The sequence below is a fragment of the Neolamprologus brichardi genome, chromosome 7 (genome assembly GCF_056152115.1).
Source record: "Neolamprologus brichardi isolate AB-2024 chromosome 7, ASM5615211v1, whole genome shotgun sequence".
NCBI lineage: Eukaryota > Metazoa > Chordata > Actinopteri > Cichliformes > Cichlidae > Neolamprologus > Neolamprologus brichardi.
In genome coordinates this window covers 5,607,302-5,631,626 of record NC_142110.1, presented here as the reverse complement: position 1 = coordinate 5,631,626, position 24,325 = coordinate 5,607,302, and the positions used below count along the sequence as shown (strand labels likewise).

Sequence of the window (24,325 nt, the reverse complement as noted above, 5' to 3'; positions counted from 1 at the left end):
TCCGTCTCCCTGTGTCGCCTGACTACTCCTTAAAGTTTGCGGAAGTTTGTTTTTTAGAATTCAAGTGGAAGCAAAGTCTCAGTCTGGTGGAAATCAAAGTAAACGTGGATTATTTTTTATTTTCTTTCGGGGAGTTGTGCTTTAATAGATGGACCTCACGCCAGAGCAAATCCAGCGGATTCTTTCGAAGGTTAGTGATTTAATACGAGCTGCTTCGAAAGATCCTCGTAAGTTAAAACTCAAAACATAGTTGCCGGGTAGTGTAGCAGGCTAATATAGGTTAGCTGCTGTCTCCCTTCACTAACTAGCCGAACCAGCTCTGTTACTGAAGTCTGAGAGAAACCTGGATGGCAATGAGACAGGAAAAAAGAACAGAATGGTAACTTATTTAAAATAGTAATGAGACGGGAAGGGCAATTAAAAAGTGCTAAACTGAGCTGCTTTCTACTCGTGTCTAACTTTGCGTAGACTGCAGTATTATTGTGCTTCACTTATTGTTTGTGCCAATGAGCATTTCCATTGTAGGTGTGGAATACAGCAATACGCAATGACCTGTTGGACCCTTCAAGAAAATGTCAATATAAAAGTAATTGTTGGGTGTTTTGTTGTCAGAATAAATGTACGATGACAAATGTTCTTACAGCCACAAATAAATAAATTAAATAAAAGATTACTGTAATGACCCAAATCTGTAGAGAACGGATGTGGTACAATATACCTCCCTCGTGTGTGTAATATATAACCCAAATATGAAACAGTGAAGTCTTCCTCCTCTGCCCCCCTGATATTAGTACAAATTTCGTGATGTTGCTGTTGAGGAGTTGGAGAAAATCTATCGAATCTATCCTGGGATGAAGCCATCCACAGGCACATACAGTAAGTTCTTACGTTAAACCCATTTACTGCTGACCTTCACATTTCCTTCGTACACAAGAACATTAAACTTATACTATCTTTACTGATATTTCAGCATTTAGTGACAGCACCCAAAAAGACCTTCTGAAATTAACTGGCACCCTCCCGGTCCAATATGAAGGTATGGCTGAACCAAACTCTTCTCACTTGCCTCCCAATTTTGACAGAAAGAGTTGTATAATTTAATAGCATCTCTAATTTGAGCGTGAGGTCTTAATTTTGTACTGATTGAGGTGTCTCTGTCCAAAGGTCGCTCCTACAACTTCCCCATTCAGCTGTGGCTGTTGGACTCCTTCCCATTCACTCCTCCCATATGTCACATGAAACCCACTTCTAACATGGTCATCAGAGAGGGCAAGCACGTTGATGCCAATGGACGCATCCACCTACCTGGCCTTCACAACTGGGATCATGTAAGATCTTGTACTGTGTGGTTGAAATTTAAAATTAAAAGCGGACAAGGTGCTGAAATGTTGCTGTTTCGTTTCCTCTGTAACAGCCAAAGTCATCTGTGGTGGGTCTTCTGAATGAGATGGTTACCAAATTTCAGGAAGACCCTCCATTGTCCTCAAAGACCACAACAGACAACAAAGATCCCCATGAGCTCCTGGCGTTTGTCTCCAATTTCCGTATCAGTGATGGTGCAACTCCTAATATATAGTTTTATTATAATTGATGATCACTAATGAGACAAGTAGTTCATAGTGATGGCTTTACTAAATTTCAGGTGGAATGAGCCATCACGGTCAACCAATCAACAAAGTCTCAGTTATTGGGGGAGGAGATTTAGGAATGGCATCAGTGATGAGCATTTTATCCAAGGTAATCACCTGATTTTCTTTTATTTTTTTTTAATAAACTGTTATGTCATACAATTATTATTTCACCAGCTTCAGATGTTAGCAATTCCTATTTCACTATTCATAAGTGGTTTATGTTGTTATCTGCTTTTCATCCAGTGTAAAGTGGATAAACTGGTTTTCATTGACGTCGCTGAGAGTTCCACCAAGGGTGGCAGTACAGATCTGGAGATTTTCAGTCTGCCAAATGTTGAAGTATCCAGAGGTACGTCACACTGCACCATCAAATAACCCAGAGGTGCTATTTTGCTGAGTCACCAGTGATGTCAGTTTGATTAGAAGGGAGAGGACTGACACTGTGCTTGTGTAGAGAGCATATTTGATGATTCATCAGGAAAGAGGGGAAAGAAAACATTTGAACAAGAATGGGAATGCCACAGTCAATGTTTGCTGAATTAACAATGCCTAAGCTTTGTGTTTTTCTTTTACAAGTTTTGCTGTGACAGGTCTGCAGGAATTAATTACCATCGTCTCTGCTGTGCTAGATATCTCAGCCTCTGCAGGCTCCAGGGTGGTTGTAGTGACTGCAAACGCATGGAGCAGCGAACAGTCGTATGTCACCGTGGTACAGACCAACGTTGACTTGTACAGAGGAATAATTCCCAATCTGGCACGTCTCAGCCCTAGCGCAGTGATGCTAATTGCATCACAACCAGGTCGGTAACAGCAGCAGACACGCCTTCTACTGACAGCTCGGCTCATTATATAACTCACGTACGGTCACTCACTCTCTCTCTCCAGTGGACATCATGACCCACGTTGCCTGGAGGCAGAGTGGCTTGCCTCCAACACATGTGATTGGAGCAGGGTGTAACCTGGACTCGGAGCGACTCAGTCATGTCATGGATATCAACCTGAACACACACAAACCAGCCTGGGTCATAGGAGAACTTTCAGATAACAAAAGTGAGCCAGAAAGGACTGACTATTTAAATATTTGTTGTTTTTTCCCTCCAGTGAATTCCTGACCTGTACACTGACTGTTTTTCTATTTACAGATATGTCTTAACCCATTTATTCACCTCACGTTTTTTTTGTTTTGTTTGTTTTTCCCCCAACCATTTCAACCATAAGCAGTAATGCTGCACTACCGGTTCAACTTGTACTTTCTTTCTATTCTAAGGACTAAAAAATACCAGTCATCCAAACGATTACGCTTCTGTTTTTGTCTCACAGTTGCTGTGATGAGTAACTCTGGGTTGAACTCCAATGCACCACCTGAGATTGCCCAAGGATCCAGCTCTACCAAACCACTGTTAGACAGGTACTTGAATGAATTATTATAACTTTGAACAAAAGGTTATAATAATTGTAAAAGTGCATTTTTGATCAATTAAGTAAATATTTTTCTTTTTAAAAAAATGTTTATTATTTTAATTTGTGCCTGCAGAGCCTTTGAGATCATGAAAAATCGAGGCCAGCGGTCATGGTCGGTGGGTCTTTCTATCGCCGACATTACAAATAGTGTCCTGACAGATAAGAGGAAGGTGCACTCTGTCTCCACACTTGCTCAGGTATCAACACTAAGTGGCTTGTTATTGAAGCAACTAATTCAAATAATGTGAGTGAGTGAGTGTGTGATGCTTTCAGGGCATTGTAGGAAAGGTCATTGATTATCTCGTTCTAAAAAAAGCCTTTTCTGTTTACTTTAGGGTTGGGGTGGCATAGCTGTAGAGGTGTTCCTCAGTCTGCCGTGCATTATGGGAGTAAACGGTTCCACACGCCTAGCTGGAGTGTCACTGGGACAGGAAGAAGACTCCAAACTAAGGAACAGCGTTACCTCCCTTTCCAACCTCATGGCTCAACTTAGGATATGAACGATACGAGCGGTGTGGGCGTAGCTGTGCTACTTACCTGAGCTACTTACCCGTCCTCAGCAGGTGGACTGTGTCTGTGCTGAGGTTGCATGTGGTTTCTCCTTGCACTAAAGTTTTTAGGTTACAGGCGTTACTTCTATTTTGAATTTATATAAACCTAATCACAGCATTTGTTCATCCATTCTCCTCAGACAGTGTATATCAAATCAATCAATACTGTCGATGTACAGACAGCATTTTGTGTTCCCAGTAACCACATCTATGACAAGCCGTTCATTTTGTCTGGGTAAAAATGACAATTTGTCACAACTTGATACATGAATGTACAGAAACTTTCTGCAAAAACATAAAAACTTGTGATGCTTGTAGCCTTTAACTGCTTTGTCGAGAACAACCAAAGTTGAAGACAAGAGCGCACTTATACCTAAAATTTATGTTTAACCCAACAGGAGAAAAATCAGGGTGGCTGCAGATAAAATATGAAGTACGAATATTATACGTAATGTAGGATGCTGGCGTTGAATCAGTGGATTATGTTGGAATATTCTTCTTTCATATTTAATATTAAGGAACTTCTAAAGGTGTAAATTTAAATCTCTTGTGCCCTAATTTACTTTGTATAAAAAAATTAAAAAAAAACTAATATAAGCACCTTGATATTGAGGTATATACACTATATGATACTGTGGGTGTGCAATAAATATCTGAAAGCAGTTGTGAATTGTCTTTGCAGAAAAGAGGAGAAAAAAAGGAACAGATAACCGGGGGTTGGTCTCTTTATAAAACTCATAGTTGCATAACTGCACAAAAGCTTTGGTCTGAGCCCAAATCTCACTGATGCCAAACAGATCCATAAAAGGAGTACTGATCCACAATTGGTGGGCAGGTCACATGACAGAATACTCCAGCAAGCCAAATATACTTGTGTGGGAGCTAAGGTCCAAGTTGTTAGACAAGAATGTACAGTGAGTCTGCAAACCTAGACCAAAGACTTTAGCATGAATTTGTAATTCCATAAAAAAACAAACAAACATTAAGAACGGCAAAGTCTGTAATAACAAATGTCAGTGCAAAAAAAACAAAACAAACCCTAAAACTGATGTTTACATACAATGTCATAATTCTAAGAACATAAACATATTTGACTATACAGTAGTTCCTTGTATTTTATATTATGGCTCAACTTCCATTTCTCAAAAAAAAAAAAAAAAAGTCCTTATAGCAATTAAATAAAACACTAAAATCACCAATAGCTCTAAAATATGTGAAGAAACTCAGATGAATTTTTCTTCCTGGTTTATATCAGTCTTAAACAGTGAGATATGGGATTTGCTCATGTATAAGTCTCTGAATATGTGCACATTCATAACCAAGAATAAAAGGAAGAACTATTAACAAGCAGAAGTAGTTTCCCAAAAAGCATCTCGGTCTTAGTCCGACAGCTTTGAATCTATTCTACCACTGGACACTAGATGGCGCTACTCTCAAATAAAGTGTCAATGGATTTACTGAGAAGCTGCTGATGTGATGGAATAAAACCTCATTTTAGTCTTTCCTTAATTAAATTTGAGACATGCATGTATATATACACAGTACATTATTGCTGTGAGATCAAGTATTAGACAAACAGATAAGACTGGAACTATTACTTTGAAAAACAAAAGCATCCAAACAAAGAAATTAAAAAGACAAACAAAGTACCCACTGCTACCTGCCTGGGAAATAGCTGACCTGACCAGGCTTCATGTGATATAAACTTCAGTATTTAAAGCAGAGAAGTATCACATCGTTTCATATTGCTGCTGGTGGATACAGCTTTAAACTCTCTGAAAGGTTTGCCTGTGCACTGCATTAGTGGTCCTTTTTTTAAATCAAGTACTGACCTAAAAATTCTGTAAAGAATAATTACAGTTTGATATACTGTTAGATATGTGAGCCTGCTCACAGTTTGATATAAATTCAGCATAAATGTACAGGCTTTGGTTGCAAGGTCTCATTTGGCAGCCTCAAAGCCCTTGTGTTAGAGTTGCAACCCTCAGTGCACCATGATAAGGTTAAGACACTTTGTTGGGACACTGTCAAACAGAGAGAAACAAACCAATGGTGAAATGCGCAGGATGTATGGACAAACAGTCTGAAAATTTCTTATTACAATCCAAAAAACTGAAACCTCATTTTCTCACATGACAACAAGAGCAGGCAAGTTAACACTTTTTCTGTGCAGCCAACAGAATTTAAATACAAATTTGACACCACTGCCCATAAAAGAAGGTGCAAGAATCAGAAATCTATACACGAAGCATGAGCACACACACGACAAATTTAAAACTTACTGGCCTTTCACCTTTAAAATGTCTTTGAAAACTAGACAAGCAGTAACAGAGAATCCCAAGCATATTGTCAAAATCAATAACTCAGTAACATTTGTATAACACTTTAAAATGTCACCGACTTGGGCAACTGATGTCCACTTTGAGGCACCCTGCAAAAGTCTGGACTGGACTGGACCAAAGGTACTCCTACTTCTGACTGTCCTGAGGATCTTAAGTGAGCCGGAGGTGACCCGGTGTACAACAGCGGTGCTGGGAAGGCAGAATGGTCTCTGGGGCCCCTGGAGAAAGGCTTAGAATAACCGGGTGACATGGCTTTTTGCGGGTCTGAACAGCTGGCAGTGGTGCATTGGAGGGGACTAAGTCTGTCGGCGAAACTAGGTGGAGGAGGGGCAAGGATAGGATCCTCCACCCAACTGCCCTCTCCTGCATATTCTGGTTCTTGTGGCAAACTGGGAAGGGCACATAGTGAGGGAGGGGAAGCAGAGTGATGCATGTAGACAGGAGGTGGAGGCAGAGGGTACACAGCAGGGTCATATTCTCTGTTGTATGATGGGTTGTTGTGCAGGCTAGGAATTTCCTCAGGAGTGGAGCTCAGCACTCTTTCTAGACTACGGTCATCTTCGTCAACCTCCGAAAGGTTGTCATACTGTGAGGTGTTAGAAGGCCGTCTATCTCCTGCAGATGCCGGGACGTATAGAGAGACTGGGAACTTGGTTGGCTTTGGGGGAAGTCTGGGAGACGAAGACGGATCTGTGAAGGCACGATTGGGGGAGGGTTTTGAGGGCAAAGGTTTTTTCTGCATAATGTCAAGTGATGTCGGAGGTTTAGGGTATAGTTTCGGGGATAGCTTAATTTGATTGACCAGTGGTGAGGCTGAGCGGGGGGAGTGAGAGCACTGCTGGATACCCGGGCCAGTCCTAGCTCCCAGATGGGGCGAACAACCTCCCAGTGGCATTTGGTCACTCTGGTTAGGAAAAATGAAAGGTGGAGGTGGTAGATCAGGGAGATCCATGATTTCCTCCTCAGCTTCCATTGTATGCATATCCAAGGGAGGGGGCTCATAGGGTGGAGGCCAATCCACAGGTTCGTCTTGGATCTCTGTGACTGAGGTCTCGTTTTCCTCGTTGCCCCTCTCTCGACTAACTGCTGGGAACAATTCCTTAACATCTCTCCTTACCCCTACTTTCGGAGGGATCGGAGGATTTCGACAAGGCCTCAGAGAAGATGGTGTCCCTTGTGTGTGAACCACAACAGGGTCTGGTGAAGGCAAACTAGGTGTGTTTGGCCTGGAGAGGCTTCTTGATTCCTGGGGCTCTTCAAGGGAGGGAGGCTGATGTGGGGTGATGCCAACTGTTTCCTGGGTATCTGTACTGGGCTGGCTCTCAGACGGCGGACTTATTTTGACCTCCACAGAAGAGTCAGGCTGCAATGGGAGAAGGAGAACTGGTCTCTCTTGACCCAGAGGCTTCTTGGGTAACTCATCTGACTTGGCTAAAAAAAGGAAACACAATTTGTGGGTTATTACAAGACAAACGCTGTAGACAAAGAAGCTTAGGATGAACGTAGGTGCACCTGGAGGAGGTTGGTCCAGCTTTTTACTGCGTAGTTCAGTCATTGCTGTCTGCAACTGTTCAACTACAGCATCATCAGGCATGAAGAAAGAAGCAGCCAGCTGCTCCTGAAGAAATTCTCTCAGGTCCTCTAACTGAAGTTTCTGCAGGCGCTCTGATTACACACACAACACAGACAAAGGAGGAGCAAAGTAATCTATGAGGATAATCTCCACGAGGTGAGGAATAGAAATGTTACTGTTGAAAAGAGTAGTTAAGCTCAGATGTCATGTTTAAAGATACCAAGTAAAGAATTGGCCTGTTAAAGGAGTTGTTTTGCAAGAAATCAACCAATGTGCCGAGCCAGTGCTAGAGTATGCCACCCAATGAAAAATCAGCTTTTGATTCTTCTCCACAGCAACCGACCACTTCTGTTATGTAAGCCATCCAGTTAGGAAGCAGCCAACCGAGAGGAAGCGTGCGATGTAATCCACACAGTAACGCTCACTCGTGTAGCAACAGAAGCCGCGGCCGTATCGAGGGATAAAGCACGGCATGGCACAGCCTCATACTCACTTTTGTGTAACTTGAGGATAGTGTAAGCCATAGCAGATAGCATCTTCTCCCCTTCCAATATGTAGATGTCCCATAAACGCAGGGTGAGGGTGAAAGGTGTCTGTTAATTTAAGAGTCAGTCTCATCAAAACATAATAAAACTGCCATAGGTGTAGTTCTAATTTAAAAAGGAAAGTAAAAGAAAGCATTGTGAGGCACTCATTAATGGGACTAGATATAACCCCCCCGAAAAAACAGTGAAGATCTGGAAGAAATTCAAATACTCACTCTTTCAATGAAGCACTGCAGAAACCATTTTGTGGTGTAAATCCCTGTCGTCATCTGCTCCTTGTCCTGTGGAGCAGGAATGAATGCGAAACTCTGCCTTAGAATTTGTTTTCAGTTATAAATCTCGCTTTCCAAATACTCTGGGATCTAAGATCTGCAACGTGCGGTCCTTTGCAACATGAATTCATCAAAAAAAATGAGAAATGACCTGATTGTTTGAAATGAGTCTGAACGTCTAAGGTTTCAAAGAGCTCAATTACTCTTGTGGATGGAAGGATGGATGGAAGGCATCAGTCATCAGTCTGCTACTCACCAGGTGTTTCTTGAGCTTAGGCAGCATTTTGGACAGGATTAGCTCATGATGAGCCTGGAAACGGTGCAGCTTGGGAAATCCCGGGATGAAGAACCCTAGCAGGGAGGGAAAAAAATTAGTCAGCAGACTATAAGTTGTGTATGGCGATAGCAGAGATGTATTATATACAAATTAAAGAGAAAAACGATTACTAAAGTTGGTAAAGGATCCTTATATTTTTAATTGGTTTTAAACAGTACTCAAAGGAGCTTGCAAAGAAAAGCGTCTGGACTTCTTTAAGTTACTTTAAGTTACTTGAAGACGTTTCACCTCTCATCCGAGAAGCTTCTTCAGTTCTAAGGTCAAATGGTGGAGAGTCCCAGATTTAAACCTAGTGGGAGTGTCAAGGCATGGACATTGCGGGTCCCAATCAGCCAGAGTTTCGGGTGAGTTCATTGTGAAACCTGGCCCCACCCTTCACAATGAACTCACCCGAAACTCTGGCTGATTGGGACCCGCACCCAGTTTCACACCTTGGCTCAGGCGATTAGAGGATCATCAGGGGGTCCTTTTGTCCCTCTGTGGGGGGATACTCCCACTAGGTTTATATCTGGGACTCTCCACCATTTGACCTTAGAACTGAAGAAGCTTCTTGGATGAGAGGTGAAACGTCTTCAAGTAACTTAAAGAAGTCCAGACGCTTTTCTTTGCAAGCTCCTTTGACTACGATGACCTGGATGACTGAGAACCTTCACAGACATTTTAAACACTACAGTTACTTCCCAGACATTAATTAGCTGTGCTTTCCTGTTTCCCCATCTCTGTCTCACCGTGCATGGAATGCTTGTTGTCGGTAAGGAGTTGGGATAGAGCCCAGAAGGCATCCTCCTCATTCAGGTACATGAGCAAGATGGCAGCGATCTGACTCATCCCCTGGCAGTAGCTCACCTCCTGGGGGAAGAGAGGAGCAGAAATGGCCTTAGTTAAACAGAACGGGCAAATGAGAGGAAGTATTCATAATTTAATAGAGCACACACACGCACACATGCACGGACAGGCTAAGAAATGAGGGAACAGAGAGCATCTGAATGTCTTATGAGGTCTGAAGACAGACTCTGGAAGTTTTACTGTACACAACAAGATGTAGTGTTGGTATTATCAGCACTTCAAACCTGGATTGTACAAATATGTACACTAGCCAATCAAAGACTCTCAGTAATGTCATGCATCCAGCTTCAATTACTGACAATATGACTTCACAATGATTCAGTGACTTAAACTAAACTAGCCCTTGGCAAGCACACACATGCAAACACAGACACATGCTTAGTATTTGTCCATATTAAGGCTGATTTATTGTGTAGCTACCAACGGACACACCAGAATATCCTTCCGAGGAAAAGCATAAATACAGCTAGGGTTATGGTGAGGTTAAACTACACATTCTCCACATTCTTCACTACCATCACATAGGCAAAAAGAACAAACATGCCTCCCCCCCCTCCATCTCTCTCTTCCCTTTTCTCTCTTGGCTCTCCTACTGACCCAGTTTCTTCCGAGCAGTGTGTGAGAAGAGGGGAAAAAGGAAAAAGGGAACGACACATGCCCATTTCCTCTGGCTCAAACACCTCTACCACACAGGAATCGACTACAAAAACCAATCAGAAAAACAGACTTTGGCTCGCCTGCGTGTGGTGTACTCTTCAAAAGTCTATTGCTAAATTTCTGCTAGTTGAAAAGCGTAGGAATATTAAAATCTGTTCAATATGAATGCAAATGATGGATGTAAGTGTTCAGACACAGGATACAAATGCATACGAGTGCTGGTGATTCTGTGCATGTCTGTAAACGCTCAATTTCACCATGCAAAGAGAAACACTTGGAAAAATACACCGAGACCCTCAAGCAGATGCATGAAAAACTCATTATCTCTGCCTTCAGATCCACAACTGTGATTCAACGACACTGGTGCAGAGACACTGTTAAGATGACTGCTAAGTGAAAAGTAACCAACTTGGCTTCTCTGAGAAATGAGGATGTGAGGTTTGTTTTTCTAAAAGCTGCGCTTAGCTGGAAACAAGGCGTCCTCTTACATTAAGACAAAAGATAGTGAATTGGCTTAATACTTGTCCTGAAGCTAAAATATTGTCAAAAGGGGAAGTTGGTCTAATAGTGTGAACAATGGTCTATCTGCTACACTGTGTTGCTGTACAATTAGGCCAAGCCAGTCATAAATAAAAGATCTCTCCTAAGGCTTTAAACAAGAGTGACAACAGATGGGTCTGGATAGCTCGGCCTGTTTTCCGCTGTACAGAAACGAACACTCTTGATGGATGTGCTGCTTGTTCCTGTGCAGCTAGTGTACACAAGACTCCTCCATATTATGCAACACAATGTTAAGCACGGACACGGATACACGGACAAATTTGCTCACCGTGTTGTAGACAGAGTAAGCAGCTAGTACGTGAAACAGCGCCTGTTGCCTGGAGAGAGAACAGAGAAGCCACCAGTTAAAACAACCAAACAAACTGAAACGCTGTGTTGGAGTAAAGCGGTTCAATTCAACCAATTATTTCATCCCAGTCGCTTCATCAAGCCTCAGTATTGTTGCTACAGATTTAAGTTTTAATGTGTAACAGGACTTCTGTTATGGCTGAAAAAAAAGACCAAAAAGATTACTTTTATGGTTTTCTTTTCGTAATGGCTGACCTTGTGAAGTAGAGAAGTATATATTTTGTTCATGATATGTGAAAATATGCTGTCATGTATGGAAAGCCCCACAGATGTTCCAGAAATTACATCTGATCACAACTGCTTCAGACCTTGAACACAGGCAGCCAATGTGTGTGTAATGTGTACAACGTGCACACGGCGTAGGGATCGTAACAGATCTAATGTACGCAGATGTAGATAGGACAATGCCCCCACAGGCTTCTATAGTAAATAGATGTCTTATGGACAGTGACAGAGACAGGAAAGGAGCTTTAAATAGCTGTCAGTTTCTCAGTGTGTGTGAGACAGCTGCTGACTTGCAGGGAAGGAGTGGGCAGCCAGGCAGGATGGAGCGGTGTTTTGGTCTATTTGGACTCGGTGGCTTTGAATTGGAGGGGAAGTACATTACAAAGGGCAAAAAACAGAGCACTCAGTTACACACTCAGAGTGAAGAGTAACACATAACAGCGCCTTGCCCCAAGCAAATACAATGAGAAACACAAGAAGGTATTTAGTGTTTGGAAGGTAAGTCTGTGTACATTTGGTGATATAAGTTTCTGTTGTTGCAGTGGTATTACAGTACATGTGACGCCAGCGCACATTTCTGTATAATGCCATTTCCTGTGGGGCTTTGCGCACTGACAGGAAGGCTAATAAAATGCAGAGAGGAGGAAACCACATCTTTGGTTTTGTGTGTGTGTGCATGGCACTGTGTGAGTGCGTATGTAAGTGGGGAGGGGACAGGGCTACTGCAACGTTTAGGTCAGAGGTCACAACCTGCAGGAACCTCTGTCAGGGGAAACCTGGACATGTGACCTGACAAAACAAAACAAAAAAACCTGACAAGGCCACTTGTAACAAAAAAACAAAAAAAAAAACAACAACCAAGGTTTAACAGTTTCTTAAAAAGTATGTATAATGTGTTACTTGTGGATACAATGAAATACTTCAGCTTCCTCCTGAGTGAAGCTAAGAACTCACTTGACTCCAAAGCGATCCATGAACATGATGTGGTTCCTGAAGGTTCTGTTAACATCCAAGTCTATCTGCTTAATTTCTGTGGAGAAGTTACGAGCCTGCTGCTTCATTTTCTGGATAACAGGGGAATGACATTTAGAATAGAATAGAATAGAATTCAACTTTATTGTCATTGCACATGCACAGGTACAGGGCAACGAAATGCAGTTTGCATCCATCCAGAAGTGCTTTAGCCATGATATAGATATATTACAAATATATATTAGCAATAATATAGATATGTAAGTATATTACAGAAATGGGTCTATTATGGTATGTTATAATGTACACGTATGAAGTATGTTATGAATATTCTATAACTATAAGTATGTACAGGCTATGAACAGGATATAAATATGAAATAAAAAAAACTATACAGAAATCTGAGATATACAGTTATACAGAAATGTGAACCATGCAAGTTATAAACAGTTGTAGGATTAAAAATTATCATATGTACAGAATGATTATTTACACAGCACTATACAGTAGTGCATTTCTGTGTAAAAAACCAGGACACAGTTTCTCAAAATCATAGAAAATTGCCAACAATTTTAAGATCTTACCTCATATTTACCATCTTGTTTCACCTTCTCTATGTCTAAAAGCAAGGCCCAAGCTTGTCCTCTAAGTTGGAGAGGAATACCTTTATATACACGCTTCGCCAGCTGAAACAGATGTGACAGAAACACACGAACACAGGCTCTTCATGAGGCGGCAAAAACAGACAGAGGGATAGCGTCACGTTTGAATGCTTCTTGAGGTGTACGCCTTTTAGCTCTCTTGATTGACACGGATTCATCTCATACACTCATGTACTTGTTTTTTTTTTATCCATCTCCTCACGATAGTCTAGTAAGAGGAGATGGATGGAGATAAAGGAGTGAGCTGTGCTTAAAAGAGGAATGGAAAACAGATTATAAAAAGAAACGGAAATAGTACATCAGATAGCCAAGCAGAAAAAAGGAAGCATGGGCTAAATTAAAACATGTTGGTGTCTGAATGTTGATGGGTGACTATCGACCTTTTCACTGCTCTTGTATTTGTCCCATTTCTTCACCATCTTCAACCATTTCTCAACTCGCTCGAGCTCCTGCTGCTTTTGCTGGAGAGAAAAAAGACAAAACAACATGTGGTTCAGTGCATATGTGATTCGGACATATATAGATCACTTTAATGGTAAAAATATGAAGTAGCTATATGTTAAAATGTTCATACCTTTTCTTCAAGCACACTGGGTGTTGGAAGCTCTTCCTCACTGGAGAAGGGCAGGAATACACAATATGTATCAAAGCAGTAGATTAAGAGAGTAATCTACATTATAATATGATAAAAAAAAGTCATCATAATCTGAGAAGTAGCATACAGAACGATGGGACCAATTCAATGCAAGGGACTGTGCACAAATTCAAAATACTGCAAGGTAGAGACCAAAGCTTCAAATGTACTTACTGCAGGAAGCCAAATCGGTCTGTGATTTTATAAATGCTGTAGTCAGCATCCTCCCACGGATCAATACTGACACCCTCCTGCCTGCCCTGAAACACAAACAGTTCAAATCATGCATATTTGGACAGATCCATTATTTTCCTCTTTAAACCCTGCGAGTCAGCGCACTACATTTTAAATTAGGAGCCTGAGACATGAGCACATGCCTTGACATTTTCTGATGATGTTCTGCCTTCCTGACAGATGCAATTGAGACTTAGCCCATGCAAAGGTAGGGAGCGTGTGAATGCTGATCTGTGTAGTAGCCTCCAAATGAAACGTGACAATCTTCTGTGGCTACACCTCTACAAATGCATTATGCTTTGCAAAAATATCCTAAGTGTAACCACAAATTGGTCACTATGGAAATGTTCACAGTCACAGTTAGGTTTTCCTGTAAACACCTACCTTGTCATATTTAGAGATGATTTCAGCCCGTTCTTCTGCTATTAATGTGTCTATGTCCTTCTTCATGTCAAAATCTATAAGAAAACACACAGAAATAGATTAAGAGAGTAATCTCTTATCTCTTAACCCGTGTATATGCCAATGCATTGGCATATACATTGGGCATGTGGAAGAATATTGACCTAATATTGAGGTAAATATTGATTTACTGCTGATTGGTATGGTAGGATAATTACACACTTGATCCATGATATAAAATGTTGCTTGAATGTAAAAGAGATAACTGTAACATAAAACTGCTACAATCTCCTTGCATTAAACTTACCGAGATCCCTCCATAAAAATATGACACATACAGAAATTGTGAGGTAAACAGCCTATGAGTGTATGCTGGAGTTGGTGGAGGGCTTGAAACAGTACGAAGCAATGCAGCGCAGCAGCGGCACTGACGTGTCAGAGCGAGTGGGAAATTTAGAAATTTAAATATGGAATATAACGGATGAGGCATGTTACATGTTTATGACACAGTGCAGTTAGAGTTGGCTGTCTGAATTAGCTTGCACGGTATTGTCCAATGCAATTCTTCACATTGACTTTTTGAAGAGTGTTTGTTTTAAAAAGGTTACACAGGAAATTAGTATAATAAGTCAGCCCTTTGGAATAAACGTGGTGCACTGAGGAACGTCATACTGATTCTCGACACATGCAGCCGACAGAAACCTCAGGCAGTAGATTTTTCGTAGCATGCCAAGCAGCAACAGGTGTGAGTGCACCTGTCGTCTCACACAAAGACCCTTTAACTTTTCCCTGCAGACCCTTACTCATTGTGCTGACAGGGAGACATTGCATTTGAAGCGATCTACAATTCACAAAACGTACAAGTTCAGGATGCAATTTGCTTCTCAGTACCTGTAACGATGTCTTCACATACACATAAAAAGGTATCCAGTGCTGCTGAAATACGAGCAGTTCTTGGGACTTTCCTACAATTAGGCCTAATAATGGAAGAGGTTTGCCACAGTAGAAACAGGTGCTCATTGACACCAGACCTCTGAACAAATGGACTCTGTTGCTCTTTGCTTTCCTTTTCAAAATTTCCCTTTTCTCATCCACCTCAGCTTGAGCCATTTCAGGGTTTTGATGGCATCAGCATACTTTCTGAACAGCTGTGTAAACCGTCTGTGAGGTGAGCTCGGTAACCAAAGTCTTATCTTACCTACATCACATGATCAGATAATGTGGCCTTACTAGTGTATTTATCATATAATAAATTAATAAAAAGCTGAGCACGTTAAGGCAACTATTGTTGTGATCTGGTGCTATATAAATAAAACTGAATTGCACTGAATACTTTAACTATGCACACAATGTTTTTTAACATCGGAGTTGATGTGTGGAGTGTCATGGCACCACATTGTAAAGCTACATAATTGTTTTTCTTAATTAATCGAATTGATTTAATTGTATTTTCACAATTATCAAAAGTTTAATTTATGTTTCTCTTCTAAGAGATGCACTGAATTTAAGTGAATGAGGAGGACTAATCTTATTTTAATGCAATGACTTAGTAGGAACGTCGCACAACACGGATGTGTAAGCAAGGTTATGCCAAGAGAACGTGCTCTATTATTATGAGTTCAGCTTTAATGGCACTGCCAGTGAAACTTAATTCTGGCAGAAACTTAATAATATATATATCTCTATATCTATCTCTATATATCTATATATATCTATCTCTATATCTATATCTATATATCTATATCTATATCTCTATATATATCTATATCTATCTATATCTATATCTCTATATCTATCTATATCTCTATATCTATATATATCGCTATATCTATATATCTATATCTATATCTCTATATATATCTATATCTATCTATATCTATATCTCTATATCTATCTATATCTATATCTCTATATCTATCTATATCTCTATATCTATATATATCGCTATATCTATATATCTATATCTCTATATCTATCTCTATCTCTCTATGTCTATCTCTCTATCTCTCTCATATATATATATATATATATATATATATATATATATATATATATATATATATATATATATATATATATATATATACACTCGAATATGTATAACATTTCATTATGCTTTGTACAATGGAATTTTACTTTTTAAAAATCCTGTTTGCTGAGGGAATTTCTTTAAAAAATAAATAAATAATTAAAGCATCTGTCGGGCTTCATCATTAGGTCTCAGATGCTTTCTTCCTGTGTTGAGTCTCCACACTGCTGATAGCATTGTTTTTGAGCCAGGAAGAAAAGGAAACTAGTGACTGCCACTCCTTCAATAACAGGTTCAAGGAAAACTACAGAAAGAGTGGGACAAAATTCTTCTTCCTCCAGCCATTAAACAAATACTTCAACTCTTTCAGACTTGGACTGTGTGATCAGCAAGAAAGATTTCAGTAAAACTGCAGCTGATCTTTATGTCTCTTGAAGACGTTTCACCTCTCATCCGAGAAGTAAGATTATATCACACTAATACAACTGGTGATTTGCTTATGACTCATAAGCAAAATACAAGAGAAAACAGCTGAGGCTACATCCGTGGCTGCGTCAAAGTCATTTACTTTCAGCTGCTCTTTTTAAGTGGTGAACAGGAAGGTGGCTACTTGTGGTCGGGATCAGGGTGTCAACAGATGGAAGCTCAATGGAAAATGTGATTAAGCAACTGAGAAGGTCACCAAGTGGGAGAAACCTCGCACGAATATCACACCTGGGGGAGTTAATATGAACAGGGATGTGTCGTTTGTCTAACTGTGTAGAAAACAGAAGGAATGAATAAAGGTTATGTGTTTGAAAGAAACAAAATCGCCCCTTGAGATAGTGAGAAGACCGTGAGCAAACAGTAAGCTGGAATTTGAGATGGTTAACACCGCTGAACATTCAGAAGAAGAAAAACAAAACAAACAACTGTATGGCTACGTTTTGACAACCATGTTGCTAACAGGGTAGAAACTAAGGCTTAGATGACATCATTTCCTGTTATGACATAGGGCTCTAAATTAGGCTCACATATATAAGCTCACAGTGCACAGTTGTAACCACAAAGAGCTTGCAAAGCATTCTGAGTCACAGTCAGCTAATTACAAGGTCTTCGGCGGTGATGCCGTGATGCGGCAGTCAAAACTTCCTTTACTGATTTATCACTAAAATTTCCTATCTCTAAATGTTGCTCACACACTCTAAAAAGTCATGGATAAAGCCATAACCAGCCTGGCTTTTGCAAGGAAAAAAATTAAGCCAAGTAGCTTTATTTCAAAGACGTACTGGTAGCACACTTTTAAACAGCTCTCCGCACTGAAAACCAAAAGGCCATTTATAGTTCTATCAGCTAACTGCGGTTGAAAAACTAAAAGATATATTTAATCTCACAGGAAACAACACAATTCTCAAACGTTATTTAAACATATTTCTGTTTCCCTTGGTTTCTGATCATCTCTCTTTTGGCTTATAATCAATCTTAATCTGAGCGGATTCCGATTTAAGACAGAGGATTATACAAGCGCCAAGTAAGAATGAAAGCTTGGGATTACAAGTAGTCTGGCAATAACTTACTGTAGGGCCCTGGAAACTAACCACAAGCGCTAGACTCTTATTTAGATAGATACACGATGACATATTTCCAATATGTGCGTGTGGGTTGATATCTTGAACCGAAGCCTTCAAGTCAAACTACCTCAGGCAGTTTGTACCAGCACAAGGGCAAAAACACAAGGGGGACGAGCTGAGGTCAAATTTGGAAATACTGGAAAAAGGTTGACCTGAATCCCGAAGGTCAGATTTGTTGTTAATATCTGATATTAATATCAAATTTTTACGTTAATGTATTTTATGTGGCTGGCACTCAAAACACTAACCTCACAGCTGATGGCGACGCAAAGCAAAAAAAAAAAAAAAGCGACGCCAGATGTTTCGTTCTTTTGAGCACACGATTAGTCAGCGCTGCATGGTCAGCCAAAGGACGCTCAGATCAGACAAGCTTGAACCATGCACCGACTCAGCCTGGTTACCTTGCCGAGTAAACACTCACTCTTCAGATGCATATTTTATTATAAACATGTACTGTAAACCACCGCTGTTCCTGCAGAGGATCTTATAACCTCACTGTCAGGGTACTAATAAGCATGAAGTGTCAAAGACAAACAGATTTTTAATGAGGCACGACTAAGATGTAAATGATCTAAATCTGACGCTTCATCGAGGGTTTCTCACTTCCCTACATCAAAAGAAAAAGCAATTCAAATTAAGAATATGGTGGAATTATACATCTGTTGCTTAAGTTTACAATCGTATTAATCACTACAGTCATTAGCAGAACAATTTATGACAATTAAATTGAAAGAATGTCCTGTGGTGCATCCCGTTTCCCCTGTCATTACATTAGCTCAGTGGTGTAGCTTTGTGGCGGCTGTGAAGAACAAGTATGTCATTCTAGTTCAGAGAAGGGAAGCTTACAAGCAACCACATGGCTTTAATTTCCACATGAAGAACTCTCAAGTCCCAGATGGCAACAGAGCTCCAGTTTTGCAATGGGTGTCAGACACACAGTGTATGCATGTAAGCATGGATGTGTCCAAGAGAAGCAGAAAAGAGCTGGAAAAAGCAGACAGAGAGCAACGGCCACGAGGTGCCCTCCCTACTTTAAGCAGGGGCGAAGAAAGATGATCATCCAGGGTCAAATTAGATGGGAATAGAGGCCAACTGAGAGCACGATTAAGAGATGAGGAATGTCATAGAAAGCTTAGAACCTACTTAGAGAACAGGAATCATTATTACAACAAACACAAGAGTGACTATTTTTTCCTCTAAAAAAAAAATAAAGTTATGAAACCTCCATTAAAGTACAATATAATGGACATAAAAAAATAATTTAGCTACCAAATCATATTTTTAGAAGCCACGTTTTAACATGCTCAAAATATGATCGCATTAATATAAAAAACAAGCTCAGATATCTCAGTATCATCAACAGCTTCTATATATGGCTCCATACTAACAAACATGTTTGGCAGGTGTGATGGTGCATGGACAACAGCCATTCGTTTCACCATGCCAGTAGCATTTTTCTCAAGGCTTGCTCATAGTGGCCACTGACTCATAGCAAAGTAAAATAAACTGTGTACTAAATCTTTTCTTGACTGAGCTGAAGCAAAGAGCAAGTCCATACTAGGAATTCAAAGGACAATTTGAGACAAGAATAATACCACCCACCTTAGGCCACTTAGAGAAAATCTTACTTCTGAGAAGCTATGGTCTCCTTAACAAAAGATTCCCTGTCTTCCTTACTGTCTGGGCCCTTTTCCCCACCGCCCCATCTCACTCACTTTTTTGTAGTGTTTATGCATAGAAAATACAGACACAGACGTTGTGGCCCAGGGGGAAACATCCTCAGCTCAGGGACTGAGAAAAAGCACAAAGGCTCAGAATAGCTTGCTGTCCCTAAGGACTTTTTTGTCCTGCTGCACTCTATATTACCCATGTCCCTCTGCCTTATCATTTTTCCAGAGAGAGCCACACAGAACATAGATTATACCAACATTACTCACCATCCAAATGTGCCCTTTTTCCTTTCATGACAAAGAAAAAAAACCAAGACGGAGCAGGAGGAAGAGGGCTCACCTCACCTTGTATCACTCAGACTGAAAGCAGTCTCTGTTCATTACTGTGGCTTGAGAGCAGGAAGGGGGGGTCTAATTATAACAATGACCACACAAAGTTTTAGATGCTAGAGAAGCAAGCCCATCGCAGGCCTGTTTTCCAGAGTGCGAGCAATTTTTTGAGGAGTGGTATGAGGACGACAAGAATGTCAAGGGAAGAATATTCATAAACACAAAACCTCAGATCCTGCAGAGAAAGCCACATTCTCATAAATGACTACAACATAAGCAGTGTAGCTAGAAAAAAAACAACAACAACGTATATCCACACTTTAAATAACTACTTAGTAAACTCATACGTGAAGCTGAATGACTAATAAACAGAGAAAAACTGGTTTAAAAAAAGCAATGCTTAAATCATGCAGATGATAGACAGATCTCCTATTTAACCATTTACAAAGTGCATCTTGCTGCACAACAAGCGTCCTTCACTAAATTAAGAGCAAACGCTCAGGTCACATTACTAAGTTCAAACGTATCCTCCGATACAGCTTCCACTCTTTACAAACCATTATATTTTGCCCACCACAGCACAGTGCTAGGTTTTGGAAAGCCAAACAGATTAAATAATTCAAGAAGGTGAACACAAAGAGAGGATGTTACCCAATGAGGAAGAGCCGACCACGGCCAAAGCCAGAAGCTGAAGAGAAAAAATAAAAAATGCTAGGCTTACCATTACACACGGCGCGTGTGATTCGGTCTGTTTTAATGTTGTTTACAAGGACAGAAAGAGAGGATTATGGAAGGGGGACAGCTCTACACTGGAAGGACACTTATAGCAGTTCAGCAAAACGAGGTTAAGTATTTGGGGCAAAAACTAATTTAAAGTGGCATCTAGAAAAGACACAAACAGAGCCAATCATAGAGGGGAAATTCCAAGATGGTCCGTTTTAGCCGTTCTACAAATGTCAAAAAACAAACAAAGATTTCAGCTATTATCCCATGAACCGACCACTCGTGTCCTCATGGGTGTAGCAGTTTTCAGCCTCTGTGACAATTTACAATCTCAACAGTGGTGTGACCTCAATTTCACTAATGACGGAGTGTGGGAAAAAGAATTGGGATCATTTATAGACAAACTACCTCATGCAAATGTCAGAATGAGTTCTCGCAGAAACCTAGTTTCTTGCACCATGATTGTGATAAAGTAACATATGCTCAAATGCTAAAATGCTGTATTTGAGACTTAAGGATTATAATAGTGTAAAGTAATGTTATTACACTGGTATCTATCATCCATTTGCCCTCTTATAACTGCCTTCTTAATATGATCATCCTTGTGTATTAATGTAATTTTAAAAGGTGCCAACAATCGCAGTCTTCATAAAAGCATCATAAAAGCCCCACTATTCTGAGATATTCGCCGACTATACTATTAAGTTCCAATCCACTGGATGACTTTGGCTTTTCTGTGCAGAGTTTAAGTTCTTTCTAGGAGTGCAAGCACAGGTTTGGCAAATGAGGAACCCAAGTTGTATGTAGGTGTGAGTGTGACTATGTTTGTCTGTATGTAGCCCGTAAAAACACATAAAACCTATTCAAGGTGTGCAAAGGTCTATGACGCAATGCATGGTGACACAAACTCCAGGATCTTGTCACCCTGAAAAGAAAAATGTAGAATACTAATGGCTGGGGATATTTAAATATTTTGAGGAAAATTTTACTCATTTCTGTCCAAAATAGCTTCTGTGACATCTACCCTACCATAGATTATGATTGAATAATACTGACCAGCCCATTTGTGACATCTCGACCTAGCATGGCTCACAACACAATGTGTGAGACATTTTCATACAGATCAACAAGCAGTGTTGCTGCTTCTGGTTCTGATGTAGCTCTCATTTGAAATAGGCCGGACAGCTTTAAGCACGATACAGTAAATAAAAGCAAAACAAAAAATTAAAATTTTTTTTGTTGGTTGATAAAAACAGACCAACACCTGGACTTGCCTCAAGTGTGCCTCGGAACAACTTTTCATAAACATAGCTATAGCCTAAACTACTAAGCCCCCGCACGCGATATGGTACACCTCCCCAGCTCTGACCACGATTGCATTGCAACAAGATGATCAGAGATTACCTGTAGGTGGTTTAATCATGTGATAAGGCCACTGAAAACCTTTCATGGGTCACACTATTGGGGTAAAGTGTTTCTTTTTCTTCTTTCTTTAAAAGGCTGGCAAAAGGCTTCACTATTCGGTGCTTTTTGTGACACTGGCCCATTTGTAAGCCTTTGGAATCTATCATAAAGCCGCCATTCAGACCGACAAAAAGACTATTGTTGCTTCTCTGCTGTAATAATATTATCCCAACAGAAAACAATGCAAACTCTTGGCTGAAAACGAACATGTGAACCATAAACAGACGTAAATTTGTATCAGAGTAAAAAAAAAAGAAAGCGTCTGTGTTTATGGTTTATTTGACTAAAGCTAATTATGATCCTTTCCTCCAAGTGCTAACCAAGGGATTTACTTATTATCTAAAATACTGCAGAACATAATACTACATAATTGCTTTTAAGTCTGCTAAGCAGGGATATAAAACAGCAAATTTATAAAAGCTTAATGAACACATCAGTGTTCTAAAAAAGGCAAATTCTAGTGAGTCATTAGGAAAAAAGACAAGGATAATAAAATAAGGGCTCACATGCTCTGCCTCACATGTGGCTGACATCCTGCTTGCAGTCAGAACAATGTTTAAAGGGAAAAGTTTTACTCACACACATATCCTAAAGTCATCATGTGCTGCTGGACTCTAGATCAAATTGACGGTTTGAAAACGATGAGATCCACGTAATATTCATTTTTGAAAATGCCATGCCCTATCTGTAAGTGCACACAGATTTACAGATTTTTCTCATGAGGGAAAATCTAATATTAAAGGGTGGTTGACTTATTGAGACTTGATTTATTGCTATCTGAAAAGCTTTACAACAGAAACCAAATCAAAGCAGTTATTAACTAAAATAATTAGGAACAGATGCAGGAGATAATTAAAGAGGCAGGAAATTGTGAGGTATGGGTGGGGTTCTCACAACATAGAAACACCTTTCTGATATGAACAGAAACACAGCTGTGAAGTGTGAAGTGTGAAAACCTAATACAGCACTGACTTAACACGCCTGTACAATACTTCTCATGCTATTACCAAGTACATATTTAAATTAAAGAGGTAATGTGCACATTAGCAACATGCACATCTGTAATATGAGTCTGCAATCCTACACAGGAGAGCTAGAGCTGCTGGACATCTTTCACTTGAGTCTGTCTGTCTGTAACCTCCCCCCACTCCACATTTGAACCAGTCAGACTCCCATTAACCTTCCAGAGGGGGGACCGAGCACGGTGTAGCATGACATACAGACCAGCTACTGGCCTACTTTCGGATGCTGGAGTCTGCTTTCCGAGTGGTGGGATATTCAGAGTAAACCCCAGCTGGCTCCAGTTAAAGAACGATGTCGCTTTTCGGACATAAAACGACAGGACATTGTGTCGAACACAACTATAGTTCCCGATTTTGACACTTCTCTCATACCTGCGAAGCATACATTAACACAATGCGGAACTTAAAGATGGTAAGAGCGAAACTGATTAAGAAATGTCTTTGCTTCGTGAGAAAAACCCCAGACTAGTGCTGTTCGGGTGAAACGCCAGATAATTAAGGACACCGAGTCATTTTCCGTCTTAAACACTTGTCTTGTCACGGTTAACACGTAATTTAACAGCCGGAAAGCCCGTGAGAGTGATGCAAAATCAGAAATTCCCAAAAATGAATACCGCTCCTACACTTCTCTTAACCACAGAGGGTTTGCGAAGTTAGCCAACTTCTCTCACCATAAACCGTATCTGTTCCGTAAAAAAAAAAAACCCAAAACATTCACGAGCACAATTAAACCTTCACTTCCATTAACGGTTAACACGAGCGCTTTCTAACAGCCCTGCACGTGCGACTAGTTTTAAAACGAGTGAACAGGGGTTCATTTACTGATCTCTAGCTGATTGCGCAAGTTGTGAAAACATAACAGGACAGGAAAAGACAGTAACAAACGGGTCGTTTCGTTACAAGCGCTAATCAGATGGAGAAGACAACACAGTGTGTCAGAGACGCTTTTCTCCGCTCACCTTTTGAAGTGACTTCTCTGTTGCCGCGCTGTACAAACTACATCCACTATTCTCATTCTCTCCCTCGCTGCGAAGGGGAGCTGTCACACTGACGTTGCCACCGCGGTAAAGGCTCGTCCACGAGTGTCGACTACCTCCGCTCAAATCGATGTTGGTCAAACGGACAACCCCTCCACCCCCTTCCTCCCTCCTCACTCAGCCCTGCTCCACATGCCGCGAGCGAGCGAGTTGGCTGCAGCTGTCTGACAGGCTGCACACCAGTGAC

At 40.5% G+C, this 24,325-nt stretch overlaps 2 protein-coding genes across 2 annotated transcripts; one reads left to right on the top strand and one right to left on the bottom strand.

Moving 5' to 3' along the window:
- On the top strand, positions 1-4,833 carry uevld (UEV and lactate/malate dehyrogenase domains). Its single transcript, XM_087842939.1, has 12 exons — positions 1-190; positions 792-876; positions 971-1,036; positions 1,165-1,328; positions 1,415-1,556; positions 1,643-1,737; positions 1,875-1,980; positions 2,261-2,431; positions 2,517-2,681; positions 2,952-3,039; positions 3,166-3,289; positions 3,428-4,833. The coding sequence occupies exons 1-12, from the start codon at positions 149-151 to the stop codon at positions 3,590-3,592; spliced, it is 1,413 nt and encodes a 470-aa protein (XP_087699065.1). The 5' UTR covers positions 1-148; the 3' UTR covers positions 3,593-4,833.
- si:dkeyp-19e1.3 (uncharacterized) lies at positions 4,336-24,323 on the bottom strand. The gene is made up of 14 exons (XM_087842938.1): positions 24,061-24,323; positions 14,236-14,309; positions 13,792-13,877; positions 13,558-13,597; positions 13,364-13,444; positions 12,906-13,007; positions 12,304-12,413; positions 11,045-11,093; positions 9,441-9,561; positions 8,632-8,726; positions 8,319-8,384; positions 8,052-8,151; positions 7,498-7,650; positions 4,336-7,416 (listed from the first exon to the last, which is right to left on the bottom strand). The coding sequence occupies exons 2-14, from the start codon at positions 14,299-14,301 to the stop codon at positions 6,029-6,031; spliced, it is 2,457 nt and encodes an 818-aa protein (XP_087699064.1). The 5' UTR covers positions 14,302-14,309; positions 24,061-24,323; the 3' UTR covers positions 4,336-6,028.
- Between the last annotated feature and the right edge of the window lie 2 nt (positions 24,324-24,325).